At 41.4% G+C, this 25,948-nt stretch overlaps 1 protein-coding gene across 2 annotated transcripts in view; it reads right to left on the reverse strand.

The window, feature by feature from the left end:
- The window catches only part of Lancl2 (LanC like 2), a 61,794-nt gene that overhangs the window by 31,717 nt on the left and 4,129 nt on the right, over nucleotides 1–25,948 (reverse strand). For both annotated transcript variants that reach the window (XM_029560861.1, XM_008827550.3), the window contains exons 2-5: nucleotides 13,140–13,257; nucleotides 7,082–7,289; nucleotides 5,920–6,067; nucleotides 4,401–4,547 (exon numbers count right to left, since the gene is read on the reverse strand). In XM_029560861.1, the coding sequence (XP_029416721.1) occupies nucleotides 4,401–4,547; nucleotides 5,920–6,067; nucleotides 7,082–7,289; nucleotides 13,140–13,257 (621 nt within the window). The remainder of the gene's footprint in view (nucleotides 1–4,400; nucleotides 4,548–5,919; nucleotides 6,068–7,081; nucleotides 7,290–13,139; nucleotides 13,258–25,948) is intronic.

The following is a 25,948-nucleotide window of genomic DNA, read 5'->3' on the forward strand; positions in this document are numbered from 1 at the left end:
ATCATATTCAGTTTATACTGAGTACAATATTATATAATTGTATTAGTTCAACTGTAATCTTAAAATTCACAGCCAATTTTGAAAGAGATGCATCTTAGCTCAGGAAATTGTTATTGAATATGTCAATGCTGTTATAATGAAATGCTTCTTCTAATTATATGGTTATTAAATAAACAATTTTTAAAAAGCCAGAGGGAAATGTATTAGCTTAAAAATCCTTTAAAAATGCACATGCAATATCTGAACACGAGTGCTCGTGTATATCTGAAGGCTATATAATAAGGAACACTGTTGCCAGAAAGGAGAAACCTCCCTTCAAGTTGTTGATCAGGGTAGTCCAAGAGACTCCCCAAATAACACAGGCTATTGCCACAGCCCTTGGTTACCTCCCAGATCTTGAAGATAAGACCCTACTACTGAAGACAGGACATACTTCAGACACAGGACTTGGAGCAATGGAGCTGGAACTGATCTGAAGGCCTTCTCCCTAAAGAATAGCCCTAATAGCTCTAAAGGATACTATGCAAGCTGCTAAGAAGAAAATAAATCAATGGTCCAGGCTAGCTCTAAAACCTATTAACCACAATGTCCAGCACAGCAAACTACCTCTATTGGTACAGTAGTGGCACTGTTATCAAGGGGGTAATCAGCAGTTATCTAATTGGACTTAAAGCCCTCTGAATGGGAGGGAACTCATGGGTGGCACTGCAGAGTTCCTACACCTGGTTACACACACAGAATATATGTCTGAGAGATGCCCAGCCCTAAGTAACACATCTACAGTGGAACCTCTATACCTATGGCTTATGGAACATAGTGGAATGGGGGGTAGAGAGAATACTAATACATCCCTCAACTCGAACCAGTGAAGCTTCCTCATACAACAGAGTGCAATGCACACAGAAGGCCACAATTGGCTAAGTTTTAGAGTATAAGAGACTGCAGAGTGAGTGTCCCTGGATAGGACTCCTATATTAAACTCTACCCACCCATGGCTCAGGGACTACTGCTGAAGAAGGGATGGAAAGATTGTAGGAGCCAGTGTTTGTGCATGAACACAAGGAAACAGAGACTTTCAGGCCTCTGGGAACTTGCTCTTATGAACTTAAAACAATGGTGACAGCAGGTACAAGACCCATGTCCATTCAATCAGACAAAAGTCCCAGCATAGAACAAGGGAAGTGCATAGCAGGCCCCAACCCTAGCCAAGGAACCATTGACAACTGATTACTTTGAGAAAGTAGATGTTTTTAAAGGGAGTGAGTCTAGATAGGCTGACTAGACTACAGTGGATGAACTTGCACAAAGGGACATCTAGGTACAAACGCTTGAACAGATAGGATTTAACATATGTGTCAGAATGCATGAAATCTGGTGGAGGGGAGTTATGGGGGGTACAGACAAGGTAGGGGATCTAAATTTGATCAAGACCTATTATATGAAATACACAAAAATTCAATAAAAATTTCAAAAATGAAAAGAAATTTAACTATTACAGATGCCTAGCTAATGTGTCTGATGAGGATTTGAAAATACCTGTTGCCTATAAATCTTTTATCTGAGATGGGTGTTTGTCATGATTTGAATGTGTAATGTCCCCAACAGGCTCATGAGTTTGAACACTCAGTACCCAGTTGGGGATGCTATTTTGAGAAGTTATGGAAACTTTAAGAGGTTCGTCCAGGCTGAAGGAAGTGTGGGTCATTGAAGGCTAGGCCTTAAGGGCTCTAAGCTGGCCTTGTTTCTGGCCTGAACTCTGACTTCTGGTGCACCATAACCAGCTGCCTCATACTCCATGTACAGTGCTCTCCTCAACTCTAATGGATTGTATTTCCACAGACCATGAGCCACATAAACCCTTCTTCCCTCAAGTTGCTTCTTTCAGGAATCTTATTGCAGCCGTTAGTTAGCTAGTTGAGTATCAGTAGGATGAGGACATTAGGCTGCACCTCTTCCTCCTAATCAGCAGCTTGTAAAACCAAGACCAGAACAGCAAGCCTCAATTACTGGTCAAAGGAATGGGATCTGGGAGGAGACAGGGCATCCCAAACTGTCCTCAAGTTCATTAACTGATACTTACTAGATCTGGTTTCTGAAGCCCTAAACTTACAAAATTACTATGTAGCAGGAAGCTTTTTGAAAAAGAATAAAGACAGCTTTGTTCCTTCCTGTGACAGTCAATCCAAACAGGCCTGTCAATCACCTGGACAGAACAGAAACCCTCAGGAAAGCTGCTTGATCCAGAGACTTTAGAAATGGTATAAAGCCTGCCTAAAATGTAGATTGTGCAACGGTCCCTTTGCCTATCACGCACTGTCAAACTTGAACCTGTCCTCTGCAATGATCCACCTTTTGCACATGTGTTTCGCATTTGAATTTTTTCAACAGATCACAAGGACCCAGGATCAGAGGAGAGCAGAGAGCCCCAAGACACAGCAGTGAGGAGGGTAAATAATCAGGAGATCAGTTCCTTACTCCACCCTTACCTGGGTGGAGGCTGACCTGCCAGTTGGGGTGAAAGGGAGGCGGGGGTGGGGGTGTGTGTCTGAGGCTAACTGAGGCACACAGTGATCCTGCCACCTGCCCTGTGGAGTTCAGGCCCTTCTCACTGTCTCTGAGCCTGACTTTCTCTGATCCAAAAAGTCAGTTCATCTCTTCCAACCCCACTTCCCTCTGTCGCTCTTTCGAGGAACAGCCTAACAGTGACCCAGAGGCTCCTGAGAAATGTTTGAAGGAGCTCCGCTATGTCACCTTCAACACAGACACAGGTCGCTTACAACCTTCAATTCTATGCTTATGCAGGAGAAACTGACTTGTTTCTTGCCAGCAGTCTCCCTTTCAGGTGATATTCTGTTCTGTTAGGGCATTTGCCTATTTTTAGTTTATGTATAAGAATATGTGCTTCTGTACATCTCCTAGTTTCATCAAAGAATGAGAATTTCTGGCTAAGCATGGTGGTGCACGCTTTAATCCCAGCACTTGAGAGGCAGAGGCAGAGGGATCTCTGTGAGATCAAGACCAGCCTGGTTTACATAGGGAATTCCAGGCCAGCTGTGACTACAGGGAGACTGTGTCTCAGTAAGACGGAGGGAGGGAGGGAGGGAAGGAAGGAAGGAAGGAAGGAAGGAAGGAAGGAAGGAAGGAAGGAAGGAAGGAAGGAAAGAAGGGGAAGGGAAAGAAAGAAAGAAAGAAAGAAAGAAAGAAAGAAAGAAAGAAATTTGTAAAAGAATTGTCTTTGTCCTGCCATTGCCATTGTAAAAGTAGACTTCCACTTTTCAAATCTCATGTGAACAAACTTTTGTATAGACTGTAATGACAGGCTTCTAAATGGCAATGTGTAGTAGGTTCTCAGAATATGAGACCACATGATACAGGACAGAGGTGGTATGGAGGGGAATATGCACATGCAGCCCCCAGGCTAGCTGTCTCCCAACTTGGCCACCTCAGATAGTAGCGTCACACCATGAAATCACCTCTGTAAAAGGTAGCACAAATGTCTAAACAGCACGTACTAACCAGTGTTCCTCTGTCTTGCACTTTGAAAGCAAACAAGTGGAAATTTCATAATTTGTATTTTTCTTAAAGAACAAAATCAATCTAGACATCTGAACCTAAACCATGTAAGGTTTCCTCCAAGGTTATTAGTGTTTAAAAAACAAAAACTGAGGCGCTATCTAGGTGTTGTCAGTGGGGATGTGAGGCGCTGTCTAGGCGCTGTCAATGGGGATCTGTGCAGAGGGGATAACATTTCATTTGCTGTCTCTGTGAAGCAAATGGCCATCTCCATAGCGGTATCATAAGCCAGTCCACTGAGGGCCTGAGTGGACACCTGCCATTTACAGGAAACAGCAGTAGCATCCTCTTGCCCTTGGCCTGGGACAAACTCCATCATCTGCCCTACTTTTTTTTTAGAAAAAGCAACTGTGTTCCTAACACAGAAATGTTAGTTGAAGTAAGACTTAGGGTGAATTTCTGACTGCATCCCAGAGGCACCAGGGCTAACTGGGGGGACAAGATCAGGACCACAGCAGCAAACTGACTAGCAACTTCAAATATACCTGACAGCAATTTTGGGGCACCAAAGAATGACAAAAACTCTGCCTTGGGATCATGGGGCCTTCTTGCTTCCTGAAGCTTTACCCTCTGTTATGAGTTCCTACTTCAATCCATCAAGACAGAGGGAAACTGTGGGTGATGGGCAACTACAGAACAGAACTATATGCAGAATGTGTTTTTAGATCTGCTGTGAAACAGAGCTTAAGCTTCTGTAACTCAAAGTAGGGACTTTACTTCAATTCAGCCTGTTAGGTCTGTATGAAGAAGTTAATTTCCTATTCATATTGATCTAGTACATTGAACTATGGTCACTGTATTTATTACTGCAGAGAGCTGTTACTTACCTGCATTAACATGTAGTAGATCCCAGCCATACCATGGGCTGCTCCAACGTACTGCTTCCTGTGCCACTGATACAACAGGGGGCAGCGCTCCGTCTTCCTTTCTTCCCTTGACAAGTTCTTACCTGACTCAATAATAGCAGTGACTACCTACAGAGATAAGGAGACACCATAAGTTTATAGAACTTACGGGTATCTTCCTCCGCTCTCCTTAACACCAGGGGGCAGAGAGATTGTTTAATCTAGAAAAATTTAAGCAGCTAGTAGCTAACAATTATTTTTATTTAATACATGCAGGCAGAGAGGAATCAGGAGATAATGCCTAAGGAGAAAATATATTAAGAAGTCTAACCAGAGGCTGTAGAGATGGCTCAGTGGTTAAGAGTACTTGCAGCTCTTGCAGAGGACCCAGGTTTAGTTCCCAGCACCCAAACTGTGGCTCACAACCACCCGTAATCCCAGTTCAGGGGATCTGACACCTTTGGACCCCACATAGGCAATGCACATACATATAAACTAACTAAATATTTTTGTTTTTAAAAAAGAAGTCTGGCCAAGGAATCAAAAGTGCTTTGTTATGAAAAGCTGACTAAAATCACAAAAACTTCTTATTAAAAACAGTTTCAAATTTCTTATTTTCTTCGTAGATGCAATGTTTTCTCAAAGGACAAGCACAGCTCTAAGACAGGCTACAGGTGCAAGTTTAGTTGAGGAGACTGCTGAAACGTGGTCTGCAGTGTTGGATCTAATCTCTGGAATGACTATGTTGTGAGGACTCACATTCGTGCCTCCTATTATCTATGCCTCTGGTCCCTGAAGTAGTGTGATACAGTTTTAGCTGGGCACCTGGCCTTCCAGCCAGTCTTCTAGGTTGCAGCAACAAGATGCAAGCTGACACGAGGTGGGCACTTGTAAATGAGATCCAGACAAAGGAAGCGGCTTCTTTTCCTTCTCCAAGCAGGCTAAGGTGACAAACCATATCTTGTTATGTGATAGGTGTACATAGAGGACAGCAGAATAGGGTGGAGGAGTGTGGAGAGCTGGCTGCAGTCACCTGCTCTAACTTCCTGAAGTTGAACTGGGTGGTCTCAGTGAAACTCAGCCAAATCAACGAGTAGAAGAGAACATAGCTTTAAGAAAGGTATTTCTGAGAAGAGCAGCTCTTTTTTAAAATATTATTTATTATTTTTATGTGTATGAGTGTATTGCCTGCATGTATGTGAGTGCACCCGTGTCTTGCAATGCCGCGGAGGTCAGAAGAGGCTGTCGGATCCCCTGGAACTGGAGCTAAGGACAGTTCATAGCTGCCATGTGGGTGCTGGGAATTGAACCCTGGTCCTCTGCAAGAGCAGTCAGTGCTCTTAACCGCTGAGCCATCTCTTCAGCCCCAAGAGCAGCTTTTTAAAATACATTTTATGAGATGTTTTTAAAAACTGATCCCACCTAGAAGCAGAGGCTTCTCTGAACATAACTGCCGACAGATAGCACTGAACATCCAAAGGTCAAGTTGCCCCCACTATACCTCTTTAATAGCTTTTTCACACACAGTGCCTGGGCCAATCTCTGTGTTCAGGTATAGCAAGGCATACAGATAACCGGCTCGTCCGTAAAGCAGCTCGTCAGGAAGCTCTGACTCTTGACAGATAACAGTTCTATGCATCTGTAGAAGTCTAACCAACAACACGAATTATTATCCTAGAAAGTCTGAAGTGCTCTTCCTGAAACAGAAACTTAACTCCATCACCCGAGGAATGGGTTATTATTTTATTTAAAATTATGACAAAAAATACCCATAAAACATTGAAAGCTCTTGTCTGTTAGTTCCTATTTTAAATATCAAAATTAAGAATGAAATATTTGGATTGGAAATGTACCTCAGTGTAGGACAGGAGGTCCTGGATTCAGTGTCCAGCACTGAAAAAAATTCTTTCTGCTCAAAATTTCTACCTTTATACTTATTCTAAACCATGTAGTAAAAATATAGTTCACATTTTGAAATCTGGCATTAGAAGAATTCAATGTAAAAATCTAAGTAACATGGAGCTGGAGAGATGGCTCAGCAGTTAAGAGCACTGGCTGCTCTTGCGGAGGACCCAGGTTCGATTCCTAGCACCCACATGGCAGATAACAACCATCTGTAACTCCAGTTCCAGGGGATCCAATGTCCTCTTCTAATTCTTCAAGCATTGCACAACACAGTTGCACTTACTACACACATGCTAAACACAGAACTGAGATGTAGTTAGTCAGTGCTTAGGAAATATTTTGAACAACATTAATTGCCTAGATATGCCAAATACTCTACCAGACCCAAGGAAAAAACTGTATTTTCTGTTTGTTCAAGAAAAAATATAAGCCAATCACTGCAATAAAGCTCATGCTCCATCGTAATTTCCTTACTGCTATAACTAAGAGCTAAATATTGAATCCATGATTAGTTGTTTTCAAATTAATTTTGTGGGTCTGAGTCTATTTTCTTCACTGAAGGCAACCAACATTGGTGAGAAAAGATGGCTAAAATTAAGACATAGTCTTGTAGTGATATAAAGAAAGCACATGATCCCACCATTCACTTTTTAGTGACCTGTTTGCAACTGTGGATTAGAAAATAGCTTAATTGTTGACTTTCTGCACAGCAACAGGTTTACAAAAAATTTAGAGTATTTTCAGCTTTTAAAACTCACTTTGTGATGCACTCCTGGGACTCACATTCACTCTTGAGTTTGTGATATATCACAGCTCCCACTGCAAGGGGCCCAGCATCTCCACAGAGGAAAGTGACTCTGCGACCACTCAGATTTCGGAGTGTTCTCTTTACATAGTCCAGGGATCGGAGTAGGTAGGTCTGGTCACCAGTGACCCGGTACAGCTGCAGGTACAGAAGTGCTATGCCTGGGATGATGCCCACCCCAGAAGAAGAACGTTACAACCTTTCCTTTTTACCTTCAGGAAGATACTTCATCTACGCTAAGTGATCTACATAGATCCTATATTTCAGAATGGGAGGCATTTAAAAAATAGATGCCATTTATTTCTTTAAAAAAAAAATCTCCCAAAACACAGACACAGAAATTACAGTAGGAAAAGCCACAGAACAGGCCAAACTCCGGCTAACTGGATTGACAGACTGATTCAATGTCTCGCACTTTCAGACAAGAGAAGACATTGCAGTGTCTATTCACTCCTGGTTGACTCTTGGCTGTGCCATGGTGTACCCAGTCTCCTCTGTGTCTCAAGCCAGCTTAACTCCTTTTCTTATTGTTTGTTTCTCTTAATTTCCTTCTCTGCTATCCCAAATTAAATGAGTACTTTTCTGGATTTTATGGCTCCTAATTTTTTGTATTTCAGTTCAGAACAGGCACAGTGGCACACACATGTAATCCCGGCACTTGAGAAATGGAGGCAGCAGCATTAGGAGTTCAAAGACATCTTAAGCTCCATTGTGACTCTGTGGCCAGAGTGGGCCACATGAGACCCTCTTGCAAAGCCCTCTCTCACAAAGAAAAAGAACCAGAAGCTCAAGAAAAACCTTTGAATGAGGGCTCTCTGCCAGAAAATCTTTGGAGGATGACTTATGTGGCTTCCTAAAAAAAAAAAAGAAAAAGAAAAAAAAATCACACTCTAGGGGCTGGAGAGATGGCTCAGTTATGAGCACTGGCCACTCTTACAGAGGACGCGGGTTCGAATTCCAGCACCTACATGGCGGCTAACAACAGTCTGTAACTCCAGTTCCAGGGGATCTGATGCCTTCTTCTGACCTCCATGAGCACTGCAAAACACAGTGCACTTACACATATGCAGGCAATACACTTATACACAAAAAACAAAAACAAAAACAAAAACTATAATTCCTGGATAATAGGGGATGGGAGAAGAATGACTGGATTTGATTAGTGCATGCTGTAGGCCACACCAAACCCATTAATGTTCAATTAATATGTATTAGTAAAAAAAGTCAGCATGACAGCTAAGTAAAAAGGAATCAGCATACATATACACTTGGTAGGTACACTGCATGGAAAGTACATTGCACTGAAGAGTGATATGGTGGCAAAAAGGTCAAACAAAACATGATTAAAAGTAAAGTAGGTTCTTCAATATGAAGGCTGGACTTCATCTAGTATCCGCTTCTGATTTTTTACTTTTAATTTTTAAATTTCTCTAAATATTTATTTCTCTCTTCAATTAGTTAATTCACAGCATCGTACATCTTCAAATTAAACCTTATCACATTTAAAATATGGCAATTTAAAAAAATAGGGGATCGGTAATATCCCATTTCCCTTCACCCAGGCTCAAATGCAAAGCTGTCCTTATAACAAAATGAAGACAATGTGAACAGCCTGGGACTCAGGTCCCCATTAGCCCAAGGGAAGGACCAGCTAACTGTCTCACAACTAAATTGACATGCGTCCTAACCTTTATCTCCTGACTTTCTGAGACAAATTTTAAGATGGCCACAGGTGTGGTGGTGGGAAGGGTTAGACATGTTGGCTAAACAGGAAATAACTCTACTTTATCAATTTCTGTGTCCTAGGAACACAGGGGAGCTGAGGTGGTGGGCTTAGGCCCTAAGTGCTGGTAACAGTACCACATCTGCCTTGCAGGCCAGTCTCCCCTTTTCAGTAGTGTCTTTTCTTTAAAGGTCTAGATGCCGTTCTCTATACCCTTTCCTTGTCTTCTCTTTCTCTCCCAGAATGATCTGCCAACTTGTCACTCATACAAGTTCCTGCTAAGGGTATGAAATAACACCTTGCTGATAAGGGGGAGGGGGGCTGGTTGTTAAGAGCAGAACAGATTCTACCTTGGATCCTCACTTGCTCATCACTGTGGCTTTCCCCACTCATTCTGCATGCTGTTTTTCATTCAACATTATTATTATTATTAATTATTATTACTATTATATATATATATGAAACACACACACATATGAACAGAACTTGGGGAGCTCTGGGACACCACAAAAAGATATAACCTTAGAATTATGCGCATAGACAGAGGAAGAGAAGGCTACCATATCAAAAACAAAAAGAATATTTTCAGTAAAATCAGAAGAAAAATTCCCAAACCTAGAGAAAAAGATACCCGTCCAGGTAAAAGAGACATATGGGACACCAAATAGAGAGGACCAGAAAAACATTCCACAACATATTATAGTTAAAACAGTAAAAACACAAAGAAAGGGTACTACCGAAGCTGGAGAAACGTCCAGTCTCATATCAGAATAAAACCTGATTATTTAACAGAAACTTTTAAAGCCAGAAGGGGCCTCGAAAGATGTATTCCAAGTTCTGAAAGACCACACTGCTAACCCAGACTATTATACTCAACAAAACCATCTATTAAAATTGAAGGACAAATAAAATTTTTTCCATGATAAAAGGCAGATTAAAGGAATTTATCACCATTAATTAATCTAGCTCTACAGAAGATGCTATAAGGATTACTTGGGTCTAAAGAGAAAGGTAAACCCATTGAAGGGTTGTGCTAGATGGCTTTAGTTGTCAACTTGACACACCTGGGTAGAGAGAGCCTGAATTGGAGAATTTCCTCCATTGGACTGGCCTGTAGCCGTGTCTGTGGGGCATCTTCTTGATTATTGAGTGATGTGGGTGGGTTCAGCCCACTGTGGGTGGTGCCACCCGTGGGCAGGTGGTCCTGTGTTGTATAAGAAAGCAGGCTGAGCAGGGGCCAGGGGAGCAAGCCAGTAAGCAGGGTTCCTCCATGGCCTGTGCTCTAGCTCCTGCCTCCAGGTTCCTGCCCTGAGTTCCTATCTTGGGCTCCCTGATGAACTGTGACCCAGGAGATGTAAGACAAATAAACCCTTTCCTCCTCAAGTCGGTATTGGTCAGCAATGGAGAAACTAACTAGAACAGCGATATTCTAGAACTAGGGATGAAAAGGCAGGACAGTCTGATAAAACACCAGTGGATCCAAGCTTGCACTTCCCCAACTGAAGCTGGAGGAACAATTTTGAATAAAATTATGGGTAAGGCCTGACTTAGGGCAGAGTTCTGGGACACAGTTCCAAGAGACATCTGGAGGAATGATGTCCTCCAAGTTTGGGCTCACTCTTAAAAACTTAAGAGTCAGACTGTTTATTCAAATAATTGTAATGTAGCACGGTAATGCCACAAAAATCTTTAACAGGTAGACATCCAACTAAAGATTAGTGTATAGAATATACAAAGAGCTAAAAAAAAAAAAACTAAACATGAAGAAAAAAACCCAAATTTTAAAATGGACTATAGATATGAACAGAAATTTCTCAAAAAGAAAAAATAATATAAATGTTCAGTAAACAAATACTTTAAGTGCTCGGCATCCTTAACTACGAGGGAGATGGCTATTAAAACTACTTCAAGACTATCTAACCTCAGTCAGAATGGCTACCAGGAATAGAGAGGCATACAAATGCGACAGTGAGTGTGTAGAGAGGGGTCTCCTATGCACCAACAGAGGCAGTATAAACCAGTGCAGCTATGTTGGAAACCAAGCTGAGGTTACAGGACAATCAGAAATCAACTAAACTTGACCTCTCTGCTGCTAGCTTTCAAAGTGCTGGAAAGGGCTATGCAGGCTGGTGAAAAGGCATCAACAGAGTTACCCAGCACAGGATCCTGCATGGTCCAGTACTGACTTGCCATGCAAGTTATGCCTATTGGTGCAGTAATGGCATGACATTTAGGGAGGTAACCAACTGCTTTCTGACTGGACTTGAGGCCTGCTCCATAGGAGGGAATTTATGGCTGGTACTGCAAACCTGGTCAAAAGCCCATGTCTGGGAGGTTACCATAGGGCTTATGAGGGAAATCTACTTTTGTTTCACTAAATGAATATGTTGTCAAATTGTCATCTGCATATTTATGTTTACACAAATAGATGTGAGCTGCTTCCAACCTTTGTCTGAAAAGCAGGGACGTGTAACTGGTCAAAATGCTAGAATAAGTGACTGTGAATGCTTAGCATAGTTGGGTCCTCTATATAGCAAACTCCTCCCACCCAAGGCTCAGAGAACCTCACAGAAGATGGGGCAGAAAGAATGTAAGAACTGGAGGATGGGGAGAAGAGCTGTGAAATGCTGTCTTCTGGACATGACATGGCTGTTGCACACATCAACTCACTAAAGCTGTGGTTGCCTGCACAAGATGTGCATAAGATCAAGTCAGTCAAAATTCTGGTATGGATGAGGAGAGCCACCCTAGGCCCCACTCAGCTCAGGAGCTATTGGCAGTTGATGGATGCTGAGAGGGGGAGGGTCACAGTCCTTTGGGATATGACTGCTGGAACCTTGCCCCATGGTCAGCACTAATTGGACTCGGGGGTTACTACTACAACCACCACCACTAGCAATAACGATGATGAGACGACAATGATGATGATCATGAAAGGACAAGAAGTTGGGCAGAAGATGGGTTAGGGGTCCTAGATGAATTGGAGGGAGGTAGTGGGGGGTGGATATGATCAAAATACATTGTATATATGAATGAATTCTCAGAGAAAAAAAATATTTTTAAACTAACAGAAAAAGTCTCCAAGTTTATATGTAAATTATCATTTAGCAATTAATCAGACTTTACTACAGTTTCTGAGAACAAAATCTGTCTTCTTCTATACACCTCATATAGCTATTACAATGCTGGCTACCTGGTAGTGGCAGCTGGCAAGTTAGATGCTAGTAGGCTTGGAGGGCATTGGGGCTGGACCACTCCCTGATAATTAGTGTCTTGTAAAACCGAGTTTTGAAACTTATTACTGACCAAAAGAATGAGACTGAAATCCTACCTCTGGCCCTGGCATGAGATGTGACAGTCTGAACTGCCCAGGCAAGGTCACTGATAGAGAATCATCTAAACTTTGTTTCAGGAGCCATAAACTTTTAAGATTACTCTTAGCAGGCTTTCTGATTTAAAAAAAAAAAAGGCAATTGCATTGTCCCTTCCTACAACTGTCAATCCAAACAGCTTGGTTGATGATGTAGGCAGGAAAAAGTCCTTCAGGAAAAGCTACATATTTTAGAAATAGTATAAATTTGGCCTAAAACACAAGTTGCACAATGGTAACTGTTCATTGTTCACTCTGATCCCTTAAGAATATGCTGTCCTATAAAATGGTCCATTTTCATCTGTGGAGTGAGCTCCACTTTACTCTGCAATGACCTCTACGTATCTTCCAAATGATGTGTGTCTCATCAGAGTTCCTTCTACAGAAATCACAAGGATGGGGAAGGCAAGACCACAGTAACAGGGTAATAAGGGTGTAGAGTTTAGCTAAGACAAGTCAATTTTTGAGATCACATTTTTTTTTTCTTTTGGTCTGAAGTATATTACTAGCTGTTTATTTAAATGATAAATAAAATAAAAATATTTATCATAAAAATAAAAATAAAAACATACAAATGAGTCAAATTAAGCACAAGTAGCAAAGTCTATGAAACAGACCAGAGAAACCACTCAATCACAACTTGTCATGTAGAATAATGTAACAACAGCAACAAAAACCAAAACAAATTCTCATAGCTATATATTATGTTAAATAAATAATGTAATAAAAATATACTACATGAAGGTCAAGCCTTCAGACAGTATTTCTTCAGAAACAAAATTCCAAGGCATCTCATCCATGAAGACAGTCTAACACTTACAGGGAATGAAACTTTACCATTTTAAAAGAAAAGACGATTTCAAAGCCAGGGTCTGTGTGCACGAGTCTAGGATGGAACACGTAAGGCAGTCCCCTCACCTGTCCAACCAGTGTAGGCAGAGCAGTCGTGAGGGTCAGCTGTCTTCAGCCCCTCCTCCATTTGCTGTAAAAGGTCTTTGATTTTGGTCTGGATGCGTCTTATGAAGTTGTGAATGATCTAAAATCCAAAAGAGTAAATTTAAATTGCACAAGCATTTCATAAAAGCAGCAGAAAACTGCATTGAACATAACAGAAAGAAGCTATCTTCTCTGGTCTAGCTCCCTTGGCTAGTCTATTCTGGCTTTTACAGAACTCATGTTTTAATGAAAGATTGCCTCATATGGATTACAACTCAGAAATAGTATCACAAAGAATAATCTGCTGAAACCAAGAGTGGGGTGACAGCAGAAAAGCAACAGGAAGAGGGCTTAGCTACACAAATGTCTTTTGGTTCTGTGAAGGATATAAGAAAAACTGAGTGATAGTTAATTTAGATAATCAATTTGACTGGATTTAGAATCACCTAGGAGGCATATCTATGGATATGTAACTGAGAGAAAATCCACCCTAAGTAAGGGTGACACCACCCTGTGAGCTGGGTTCCTCGACTAAAGGAAAAAGGAAAAAGAACTGGAAGCCCGCTGAACACCACCCACCACACATAAATGCAATGATTTCAAATATTTTATTTGTTTTTATTTTATGTGTGTGCATGTACTGCCTGCATGTAAGTTCATTTCTATTGTGCAATGCCTACGGAGGCCAGAAGAGGGCATCGGATCCTTGGAACTGGAGTTTACACATGTGTTAGCTGTCTTATGGGTGCTGGAAACCAAACTTGGGTCCTCTGCAAGAGTAGCACTGGCTCTTAACCATTGAGCCATCCCTCCAGCCCCTATATTTATAATGTTTCAAATATTTCCCTTTTGTCATTAATTTGTAAATTTCCACATGAAAGTTAAGTTTTTCAGGAGTTAATATATTTGTGCCTAGTAATAAAACATGTACACAACAAAAATTCAGACAGACTTATAGGTAGGAAGAAAAAAATTCTTCATAAACATAATCACATTTTATGACTATATTAGTCAGGGTTCTCCAAAGAGACAACTGGTAGAATGAATATATATGTATAGGGATTTATCAGCTTAGCTCACAAGATAGAGTCAGAGCAGTCCAACGATGCCTGCACCACACTGGAGAGGCTGAGAATCCATAGTTGCTCAGTCCACAAGGCTGGATGTCTCAGTAGCCCCAATCTGGTGCTGAAGGTCTGATGAATTCCAAAAGATCGGCTAGTCTCCAGTCTACAGCAGCAAGACGAACTACCAGCGAGAGAGAAGGCAAAGCATATACTGCCTTCTGGAGGACCCTGCCCCAGCCCTCCAGGCTACTTCCACCTAATTGTGTCTTTAAGAGGCCATTCCATCATTCTATCAAGCCAGCTGCTTCAGGATGGTGGGGAACATGGTAAGACCAGTGGATTCCATGACCATGGGCTCACTGTCGCACTTCTTTGGCTGTGAAGTGAGTTCCCTGGTCAGAAGCAATGCTATGCGGAATACCACGATGGTGGATAAGGCATTCTGTAAGTCCCTGGATGGTAGTTTGGGCAGAAGCATTACATGCAGGAAAGGCAAATCCATAACCAGAATAAGTGTCTATTCCTGTAAGGACAAAACGCTGTCCCCTCCAAGATGGAAGTGGCCCAATGTAGTCAACCTGCCACCATGTTGCAGGCTGGTCACCATGGGGAATAGTGCCATATTGGATGTTCAGTGTTGGTCTCGGGGAATAGTGCCATATCGGATGTTCAGTGTTGGTCTCTGCTGTTGGCACAACTGGCACTCAGCAGCAGCTGTAGCCAGGTCAGCTTTCGTGAGTGGGAGTCCATGCCATCGAGCCCATGCATAACCTCCATCTCTGCCACCATGGCCACTTTGTTCATGGGCCCATTGAGCAATAACAGAGATAGCTGAAGAAAGAGGCTGACTATCCACAGAGTGGGTCATCTGATCTACTTGATTACCGAACTCATCTTCTGCTGAAGCCACCTTTTGATGAGCATTTACATGAGTCACAAGTATGTTCATATCCTTTGCCCATTTGGAGAGCTCTATCCACATACTTCTTCCCCAAATGTCTTTCTCACCAATTTTCTAACCAACCAATTTTCTAACCATGCTCCTTCCAAGTCCCTGACCATCCAGCCAAACCATTGGCTACAGCCCATGAATCCATATAAAATTGCACTTCTGGCCATTTCTCCTTCCAAGCAAAATGCATGACCATATGCACTGCCTGAAGTTCTACCCACTGAGAGTTCTACCCAGTGTCCTTCAGGATTGCTCCAGAAATTGGCTGTAATGCTGCAGCTGTCTACTTCTGAGTGGTGCCTGCATAGCGTGCGGAACCATCTGTAAACCAAGCCCTGGTCTTCTCTTCCTCAGTCAATCAATCGTAGAGCACACCCCATGAAGCCATAGGTTCAGGCTTGAGAATAGCAGACATTGTAACAGAAGTAGGAACCATAGGCATTTGGGCAACTTCTTCAAGTAGATTGCTTGTGCCCCCAACAGTTGTATAGCAAATAGTTTTTTAAAAAATTAACGAAAGTAGAAAAGATCAACTATATGTGTAAGAACCTCACACGCTGGTGAGCCCTTGGGAAGGGTTGCAGCAGTGATGAGAATGCCTATTTTCTTTGGTCTTAGCAGCTTTAAGAATCAGTATTTTCAATGTTTCTAATTATTTGTAAATCTGATAGGAAACAATACTTGCTTTTATTTTCATTTCATTAATTACCAAACGATTGAACATTTTTACATAGGGTTGTGTTTTGATTTTTGCATAAGATTAACTTATAATTTTGGAACATTTTTATTTTATGTTTATAGTATGTTGCAAGCATGTCTCACTTGTCATTAATCTATAAACAATCTGTATTGCAATTTTTACTTGAACAGAGAGCTCCCATTTTCAGTGCCCTCTGTTCTACTCTGAAGACTGGCAAATCCACTGAGCATTGCTTCTCCATTTTCAGTGAAACATATTTGATCTCTACATGCACAAATATGATGCCTGACCAACAGGGGAACTATGAACTAAAGTTCCTAGAAGGAAAAAATGGAGAGAGAGAGAGAGAGAGAGAGAGAGAGAGAGAGAGAGATGAGAGAGATATTAAAGATTCTGGAAGGGAAGGCCAAATGCCCGAATTTCTAGATACATGCTTCATGTCTCACAGAGCTAGCAAGGCTCATCTAGGATCTGATACATGAGGCTGATCTGGCTGTAAAGTAGCCTTTGAGAGAAGAAGTTGTAAAGCCTTTCAGGAGGAAATTCCTGGATCATATCATGAAATCTACCAGCCATCATGATTCAGGTCTGATTTTTTTCTCTTCTTCCCTCCCTCTGTCCCTCCCTCCTTCCTTGTCTCCCTCTGAAACTGTTTAGCATTTACATGTAATATATAATAGGCGTATTATGCATGAAGTTAAAATAATCAAAAACATGTAGCCAAGTAGCCACTCCACCCTCTGCATCATTCCAGATCCATGTAGAGTCTGACCAGAACTGCAAGTAGGGACTGCCAGACCAGCATGCACTCCACCATCCACAGCACTGGAACCCATGGAGTCTGACCCAGAACTGCAGGTAGCAACCCTTAGACCCAGTGGCTTCTAGACAATCACCCCACTCACAGTTCAGTTCTAAGACCACATGGCACCTCATGACCATGACACTGTGTAGGGGCCCCAAGAGCTAGCCCACCAGGCCTCCTACAAAGATATTCTGGGACTGTGGGGTATCCTATGCCCGTGATCCCAGATAAGGATCCCTATCACTTCCAATTAAGGACAATGTGCTGATCTGCACTCTATCTCCATGGGGGAACCACCCACTCACACATGGACCCCAGGCCCCTGCGAACCAATAGTTACCTGTGAGCTCTCTACAGCTTTAGAAGATGAGCAGCAAGTCTTCTAAGCCCACAGAAGGTTTGCTCCTAGGCTGGAAGTTGTACACATCCCTAGCTGAACTAGAACTACTTTGACAGCCCAGTCACATGCTTACACAGAGTGGCCCCAAAGCCGAATACCAAGAACCACTCAACTGGTTGAAACCTGACAAGTTGGGGTAACAGTAAACAAAGATGCAAACACTCAAGAAAGGTAAGATCAGTTATCCAAACTAAGAAACACCATCAATGATATAACTCCAGACACCTATGACCCGTCACAAAAACACAAAGAACATGAATAACCAAGACGACATATCTCCTCTAGAAATCAGCATCCCAAAGTTTCCTGAGAAGGGCAGCCTAGCTGATGCACAAGTCATTGATCTCAAAATAGCAACTATAAAGGAACTCAAGAGGATCTAAATAAAAGACCAAGTAGAGAATGAAAACACTAACAGTTAAATGAAATTACTAAACTGACTCAAGAGGTGAGATTAGAATTCCATAAGGAGAATCTGAGAGGCCAAAATGGAATAAAACTCAAAATGAAAAGCTCAGGAAGTCAGACAAAAAATTCGGAGGAGAGTCTCACCAACAGATTGGACCAAGTGGAAGAGAGAATATTGGGTCTCAAAGATCAGGTTGAGGAAATGGATCGTTCAGTCAAAGAAAATGTTAAATCTAAATAACTCAGGAACATAGCAAGCATGAGCTATGGGGAACTATAAAAGACCAGACCCATGAATCAGAGGTACAGAACAAGGAGCAGAAACGCAGGTCAAAGGCACAGAAAATATTTTCAACACACCATAGAAGAAAAATTTCCAAATCTAAGAAACAGATACAAACCAAGGTGCAAGAGGCATACAGAACACCAAGTAGATAGGACCAGGAAAGAATCCCTCCCCCAAATCATATAATAGAACACTAAATGAACAGAACCAAAAAAAATTATTGAAAGCTATGAGAGGGAAAGATCAAGTCACATAGAGGCGGCCCAAGAACAACTGGCTTTTCAAGGGAGACTATGAAAACCAGAAGGTTTGGAAAGATGTCCTACAAGTCATGAAAGAACACAGATGCCAGCCCAGACCATTCTGGCCAGCAAAACCATCAGTTATAGTCAAATGAGAAGGAAAAGCTTCTCATGATGAAAACAAATTTAAGTAATTTATGTTCGTTAATCCAGTTCTACAGAGGATCCTAGAACTACTTCAGTCTCAAGAAATTAAACACATGCAAGACAGCCAAGGAAAAAACAATTTCAGAACTGCTAGCGAAAAGAAGTCTAAGAAAACAACACAGCAACAAAATAACAGGAATTAATAAACACTTGTCAATAATAACTCTCAATAGTAACAGTCTCAATTTTTCAATAAAATGACACAGACTAACACACTGGGTTAGGAAACAGAATCCATCCTTTTCTGCTTTCAAGAAATACTAAAGAATGCACTTTCTTCTTAGCATCCCATGGAATTTCTCCTAAATCAACCATGTTAGACTACAAAACAAATCTCAACAAATATAGGAAAAATGAAATAACATCTTGAGTTTTATCAGACCAAAAGGAATACGGCTGGATGTCAGCTACAGAAAGTATTCAAATGCATGGAAGGCAACCAACACACGGCTGAATGAAAGTTGGGTCACGGGAGAAAACAAAAAGGGAAGATTAAGCAAGTCATGCCATGATTTTGCTTTGTAAAATATACATATGGACTATATTAACTGGGACAGTCATACCCAATGGCACTCTCTGTCTGAGAAAATAGAATGAGTCAAACTTCGAAGAAACATATAATTAAACTTATATTTAAAATAAGATTACTCTGGATTAGTGTCTCCCTATAGTTTCACTTAGGATTAAAATAGCTCTAAGAAGGAATGCGGGCCTGTCTCCACATAAAATGTCATATGACTTTCAATAACTTCATGTGCCCACACACCTTCCCACAATGAAAACTAAGAATTAATTTCTCAGGAATTATGTCTGGGTCTCTCCTCCACTTTTCTTTCTCTTAGGTTACAAGTTCTTCTTGCCCAGAGTCCTCCACTTGAATTTCCAACCTATCCCTTCAGCCTGGGAACCCAATGATGATTAAAAAAAAGCTCAAATGACAACTTGGATCTGGCCTCGGAGGGGTGATTACTCGTGCTATTAACCATCAAAACTATGGTTCAGATGGTTGAAGAGATTGGACACATCACACCAGAATAAAAAAGGCTGTGTCAATAGCACCCAAGAAAAATGGGCAATCTTAACCACAAGGAGATTCCTCAAGACTACGACTAAGAAAGAGCTGGTTTTAGTCTGGTTACTATGGGGAGAGGTAATGGGGAGCTTGGTGGTTAATATAACTAAAACATCTCCTTACTGTTCCCTTGGACACATCTAGTCTTACCCTGTAGAAGCTTAGAGAACCAGAGAGAACTTTCTGGTATACATAAATATATGTGTCCCGAGTTTTCCCCCAGTCTTCTCCTCCATGTCCCTGATATGATGACACATGGGCATTATATACATTGATGACATACTAGAGAGGCCTTCACTCCAGGAACATTCTAACCCTGCTGGTACTCTCCTTAAGGAAATCCAGGACAAAATCCAAATAGTAAGGGGAGATGCTCCAGGAAACTAGGTGCCTCTAATGTAGCCCCCCCCCCGGACCCTTTTATTAATCAAGGCATTAAATCAGGAACGTTTCATCACTGAAACATATGGGCCAAGTGTACATGGGACATATCTTGTAAATAAAGGAAGAACCTGGGGTCCTTTTCTATTATTTAGTCATTCAGTCTAGTCCGGCCTCTAACCCATAGATTCCTAAAGATGTCAAAAAGGTACAAGTAGTAGAAATTAAAGATTTAAGAGAGACAACTGAGGTTGAAACTGGGTAGGGGAGAGGAGTACATGGCTAGAATGGATACAATATTCTGTCTGTGTACTAAAAAGAGCAAATGTTTGCTTGTTATACTTGAACAGCGGAGAGACCAGAAGCTCAAGTGGTCTCATTCCTGCTTGGAAGGACCTCAGATCCCTATGGATAGACTGCATGGTCTTCCTCTTTGAGGATGAGATGTCCTGAGGAAACTCTTGTAAGTCCTTCTTCCTCATGTTCCTGGTCACAAAGAGACTATGTTTAAGGCTAGAAACCAAAAACAGCAGCAGTCAGTGCTACTCTGGTGACCTGTCATAATTAACAGTGTGGATTGTGCAGTACACTAAGAACGCCATCAGGGTTGTGCAGATCAGTGAGATGCCACCAGTGGAATGGCAGGGAAAATAGGCTCGCCTTGACACAATGTTAACAGAAAAGGATGGAATCTGTGACAACACATAGTGAATGTTGTACTTTTATTCCGAATAATACAGCTCCTTCTGGCACCATTACAGAGGCTCTTCAAGAACTACTCTGTCCAATGAGTTGGCTGAAAATTGAGGAGTAAATGACCCTTTTCCTAATCTTATAGAAAGCAGCTTAGAAGGTGAAAAGGAGTAATGTCTGTCCTCAGTCCTGACCTCCCTTGTTAGTCCTAGAAGTCATGATTACAACTGTGTGTCTTATAATCCCATGGATACAGGGCTAATTCAACAATGAGCAATGAACTGAAACAGCAATAACTAGCAAATTTCCTACATCTTATCATAATTTATTAATGGGAGCAGGAAAGTCAGGCAGTGTTAAGTGAAACTGAAGAATGAAATTGTATTGTAAGAGCAGGAGAAATTGTGGGAAATGTAAATCTAACGTTCAGTCTTTCCTATCCAAGGGTTAAATGAGACAAAGTTTCATCTTCAAAGAAATGTTAAAAAATACCACCTAGTATATGCCCTCCCCAGGCAGTATTCTAAGCTTAAAGTTTGTGCTCAGGGTCACATCCTGCTCTCAACTGCTGCATGTTGCTTATTAGCGGTGCTGGGAGTCTTAGCTAAACACATAAGAATGTGAGGCCAAGCTCGGAACACTCAGAGTGAGGCACAGGACCTCCTTTGCTTAGGAACAAAAGCACAGTGGGACCTCTGCTGGGGGTGCCTGCTTGTTAGATTTAGAGGAGTTTTGCATCCTTTTACAGAAGTAAAACTTTTTTGCCTTGGAAAAATCCTTTGGATTGTGTGGTCATTTTCTTACAACCCTAGACACATTTCTTTTTATCCCCCTCATTACATATTTTTATTGAATTTTGTGCACTTCATGTATCTTAATCATATTTAGACCCCCTCCTCTACCTGAGCCCCTCCCATACCCTACCCACTAGATTTCATGCATTCTGTCATATATGTTAAGGCCTATCCAGTCAAGTTTGTGTCCCCGGGTGTTGCTCTGTATGAGTTCATCTACTGGAGCCTGTTCATTTTTATTAATTCTCTGAGAATTTCATACGTGGACACAATGAAAATAGTCACCCTTCACCCCCAACTTCTGCAACTCCTTGTCTAATGTTCCTTTAAAAAAAAATTTATTTGTTATTTTTATTTTATGTGTATGAGTATTTTCCTGCACATGTGTGAGTGCACCTATGTCGTGCAATGCCGCAGAGGTCAGAAGAGGGCTTCGGATTCTCCTGGAACTGGAGTTAAGGGTGGTTCATAGCTGCCATGTGGGTGTTGGGAATCGAACCTGGGTCCTCTGCAAGAGCAGTCAGTGCTCTTAACCACTGAGCCATCTCTCCAGCCCATTCTCTCTCTCTCTCTCTCTCTTTTTTTTTTTTGTCTTTTTGAGACAGGGTCTCCTTGTACCCTCAGCTGTCCTGGAACTCACTATGTAGACCAGGCTGGCCTTGAACTCACAAAGATCCAGCCGCCTCTGCCTCCCAAGTGCTGGAATTAAAGGCGTGTGCCACCACGCCCAGCTGTCCCCTTTTTTCAAACTTCTAGAAGTTCAGTGAGAGGGCTTTACATTTTCTGTAGGGCACAGGTGAAGGTACATCAGAGCTGTAGAAGAGTAACAGAAAAATGATGGAAAAATCTCTCAGTGCCTGGGAGTGGGAAGGGTCCACCATCAGGACCTGGGTGCCCAGGACCATGTTGGGAGAAGACACATTTCTAACACTGTCCTGACTTCCCTCAGTGACTGATTGTAACCTGGGAGTTGTAAGATGAAATAAACCCTTTCCTCTCCAAGTTGATTTTGGTCATGGTGTTTATCACAGAAACAGAGAAGATAACTACAACATCAGGTGAACCCATTAATCTTCAAGGATCACAGAACTGCCATTTTTATCTCTGAAAAGCTTTCCCTGATTTTAGTGGGCAGAATTAATCTCTCCCCTCTCTTCTGCCCTCAAAACACTCTACATATTCTCACTTACTACAGCACTCACTGTGGAGGGTAAACTTCCACTGTGGAGGGTAAAGCCACACCCTCCCTAACAAGTTCAAACTTTCAGCAGGGCTCCAAAGCTCCTAGTATTTATGTTCTGTATAGTCCTTCTGCCAGAAGGATGTCATTCATGTATGACCCTTTTCAGACTATGACACGCCTGCAGCTTCCATCTTGTGTATGCTTATGTACTGTCTCCTTGCCTCAGGGTCAGGAGAGGCCATCTGCTACATGAGACTGATGTGTTGGGGCCAGTGAGATGGATCAGTGAGCAAGGGCTGCAAACCTAAGTGCAATCCGCAGAAGCCAAATAGTGGAAGATAACCATGCGCCTGCCTACTCACACACATGAATGGAACAAGAAAACAATTTAAACTGAAGCTTCCCTTCTAGGCAATAGCTAGCAAGGTTTGCCAACAACTATGTGAAAGAGGTTAGAAGCCTAACTTTGCAATGACTGCAGCTTCAGGACAGACCCTGAGCCTGAGTCACTCAGCTAACCTGCAATATCATGAGAATCTGGATTCCTCACCTCAGACACTGTGTGAGACAGCAGAGTTGACAGAGCTGCTGAATTTGGGTCATTTATCACACAGCGTCAGCTAGTCACCAGAGCCTCGTCCTTTTATACTGTCTCAGTCCTAGCAGTACGGCCCGTTCCTTACACCTCTTATTCCTACTTTGCTCTCTATTTCTTATGTGTCAATGTTTCATTACTTTAATCTCATTATAATTAATAACAATTGTTTACATTAACTTTCCTCTATTGAATTATGTGCAGTTTCTGTTCCCCAACTGGCTCCTGATGGCATACCTTAAGGTAAGTACAAAGAGTGTACTTTCTATAGGGATTCTGCTATGATATTGGCTTGCCCCTTTTATAATGTTTGGACTCGTTCTTTTCTCCTTTTATGCTGTCTCATTTCCATATAAAAGGACAACAGAATTTCCATTTCACCTTTCCTTAGCTCATAATCACACTGATACAGGACACTCACCAATTTATTATTTTAGCTGTGTAGAGGAATTATAAGCATCATTATGTATTTGTGGATTAATTTTCTTTTAAACACAAGTAAATTTAGTACAGACTTGACATCAAAATCACATGTATCCAGAAATAAAGGATGAAAAGAGAAATATTCCATTTCAGTAGTGTGAGGTGGACCAATTCTTTGTGTGAGGCTGAGAATGAAGCCTTCCTGCTGTCCATATCAGTGCACTGTTCTCAAGGATTCTTACTCCAACTCCACCAAACAGCTGTCACTTGACCTCACTCATCTTTCACTAAACTTTGAAACCGCCTCCTTTCTTCTAAGATAGATTGAAAGAGCAACTAGCATTAAGTATGAATGATGGATGTTTTCAAGTTTTGCCATAGATTTCTGCTATTAAAAAAAACACTGCCATAATTACAGACTCATCTCTCTGATGAACACAGATGCAAAAATTCTCAGTAAAATATTTGCAAACCAAATTCAAGCTCATATCAAAAAGACCATTCATCATGACTAAGTTGGCTTCATTCCACAGATGCAGGGTTGGTTCAACATACAAAAATCAATAAATGTAATTTATCATAAAAATGGACCTAACGACAGAAATCACAGGATCACCTCAATAGATGCAGAAAAAGCCTGGAACAAAATCCAATGTTCCTTCATGATAAAAGTCATGGGAGGCTAGGGATGCAGGGTGCATACCTTAGTATAGGGAAAGTATAAATGACTGATCTACAGTCAACATCACAATAAAGCAGGGGGGAGGGGGGGCTCAAGTCATTCCCACTAAGATCAGGAACAAGACAAAGATGCCTACTCTCTCCACTCCTAATCAATATGGTGCTTAAACTCTTAGCTACAGCAGTAAGAAAAATGAAGAAAATAAAAAAGATACAAATAGGAAAAAAATCCAAAGATCCATATTAGCAGATGCTGTAATCCCATACATAAAAGACCCTAAAGACTGCACTGGAAAACTCAAGAACTAATAAGCACTTTCAGCAACATGGCAGTAAACAAAATTAATATACAAAATCAGCAGTCTTCTTATATACCAATGACAGACTGAAAAAAAAGGGGAAACAAACCTATTCACAATAGATGTGTGTGTGTGTGTGTGTGTGTGTGTGTGTGTGTGTGTGTAAAGACCTATAGAATTGGGTTTGTGTCCTAATAAACCTAACCAAGGAAATAAAATACCTCTACAATGAAAACTTTAGGCTCTTGAGGAAAGAAACCGAGGAAGACACTAGATGATAGAAAGACTTCCCATGCTCATGGATTGGAAGAATAAATACTGTGAAAATGACCATCCTACCAAAAATCTACAGATTTGATGTAATTCCCATCAAAATTCTCATGCAATTTTTCATAAAAATTGAAAAAAAAATCTGAAAATTCACATGGAAACCCAAAAGACCCAGGATAGTCAGAGCAATCATGGAAAAAAGACTACTCTGGCAACACCATACCTGATTTAAAGTTGTACTATAGAGCCATAGTTATAAAAACATCATGGTGCTGGAACAAAACCAAATGTAGAGATAAGTGGAGAACAGAGGACCCAGAGGGAATCCACGTAACTACAGCTACCTGATTTTTGACAAAACTGCAAAAAATACACACTGGGGAAAAAGACGGCTTCTTGAGCAAATGGTGCTGGGAACATCATATACCAACACATAGAAGAATGAAATGACAGCTTCACCTCTCATGCTGCAGAACTCAACTCCAAAAAGGTCAAGAATCTCAGCATAACCCGAAACCCAGAACCACCAGAGGAAAAGTAGGGAGTGTATTCCTACATATTGGCATAGGTAAAGACTTAGACACACTCTCGACAAATGACTTTTGCTTAACCTTGCAATCAAAAAGTTAATCTTATGTTTTGAGATCATTTGGTACTACCTTAGCTTGCTTATAATGTAAAACACACCTACTAGGCTGTAGGTTCCTATCGTGACCTGGGCTTAACCCCTTGTGACTCTTCCCTTGACCCAGAACAATGCATGAATGGGTATAGACATTAAGCAACTACTGTACACAGTGGGTTATCCCATCTGTGTTGCACACTACACGTGGGATTGGATTGATAACATATTTGTGGTTGTGTATGATGTTCTAGGGGAATAGAGGTCAGGAAGGGCAAAATCCTCTAATAAGGGTCCATTTTCCCTTTCCCATTTCATGCTGGATATACCATTTCAATTACATAAAAAGTGAGCCCTGGTTCAGCAGAGAGTGCCGGAGTCCAGCTCCAGCTGAGTCTGGGGCCAAAAGGGTGAAGGTAGCTGTGGCAGCAGAAATGACTATAACAGAAACCACAGCTGCAGTTCTAGTAGAGGCTGTTGACTGACCCACTGTTGACCCGAATATCTCCTTTTTCTTTTTTCTCTGAAAAAGCAGCCTTCTACAACCTTTATTTATAATTAGTAAGCTTACAGTATTAGTAAAGCATCAGTCCATAAATCAAACCATGAGTTTGCACAATATTTCTCAGTGTACAATATTTTTCAATAATCACAGTAAAAGGAAAGTACAAAGTTCAATGATTAGCCTTTTCTTAACATAGCCAAGCAATG

Source organism: Nannospalax galili, unplaced genomic scaffold (genome assembly GCF_000622305.1).
Source record: "Nannospalax galili isolate Female #2095 unplaced genomic scaffold, S.galili_v1.0 scaffold132, whole genome shotgun sequence".
In the NCBI taxonomy this organism is placed as follows: domain Eukaryota; kingdom Metazoa; phylum Chordata; class Mammalia; order Rodentia; family Spalacidae; genus Nannospalax; species Nannospalax galili.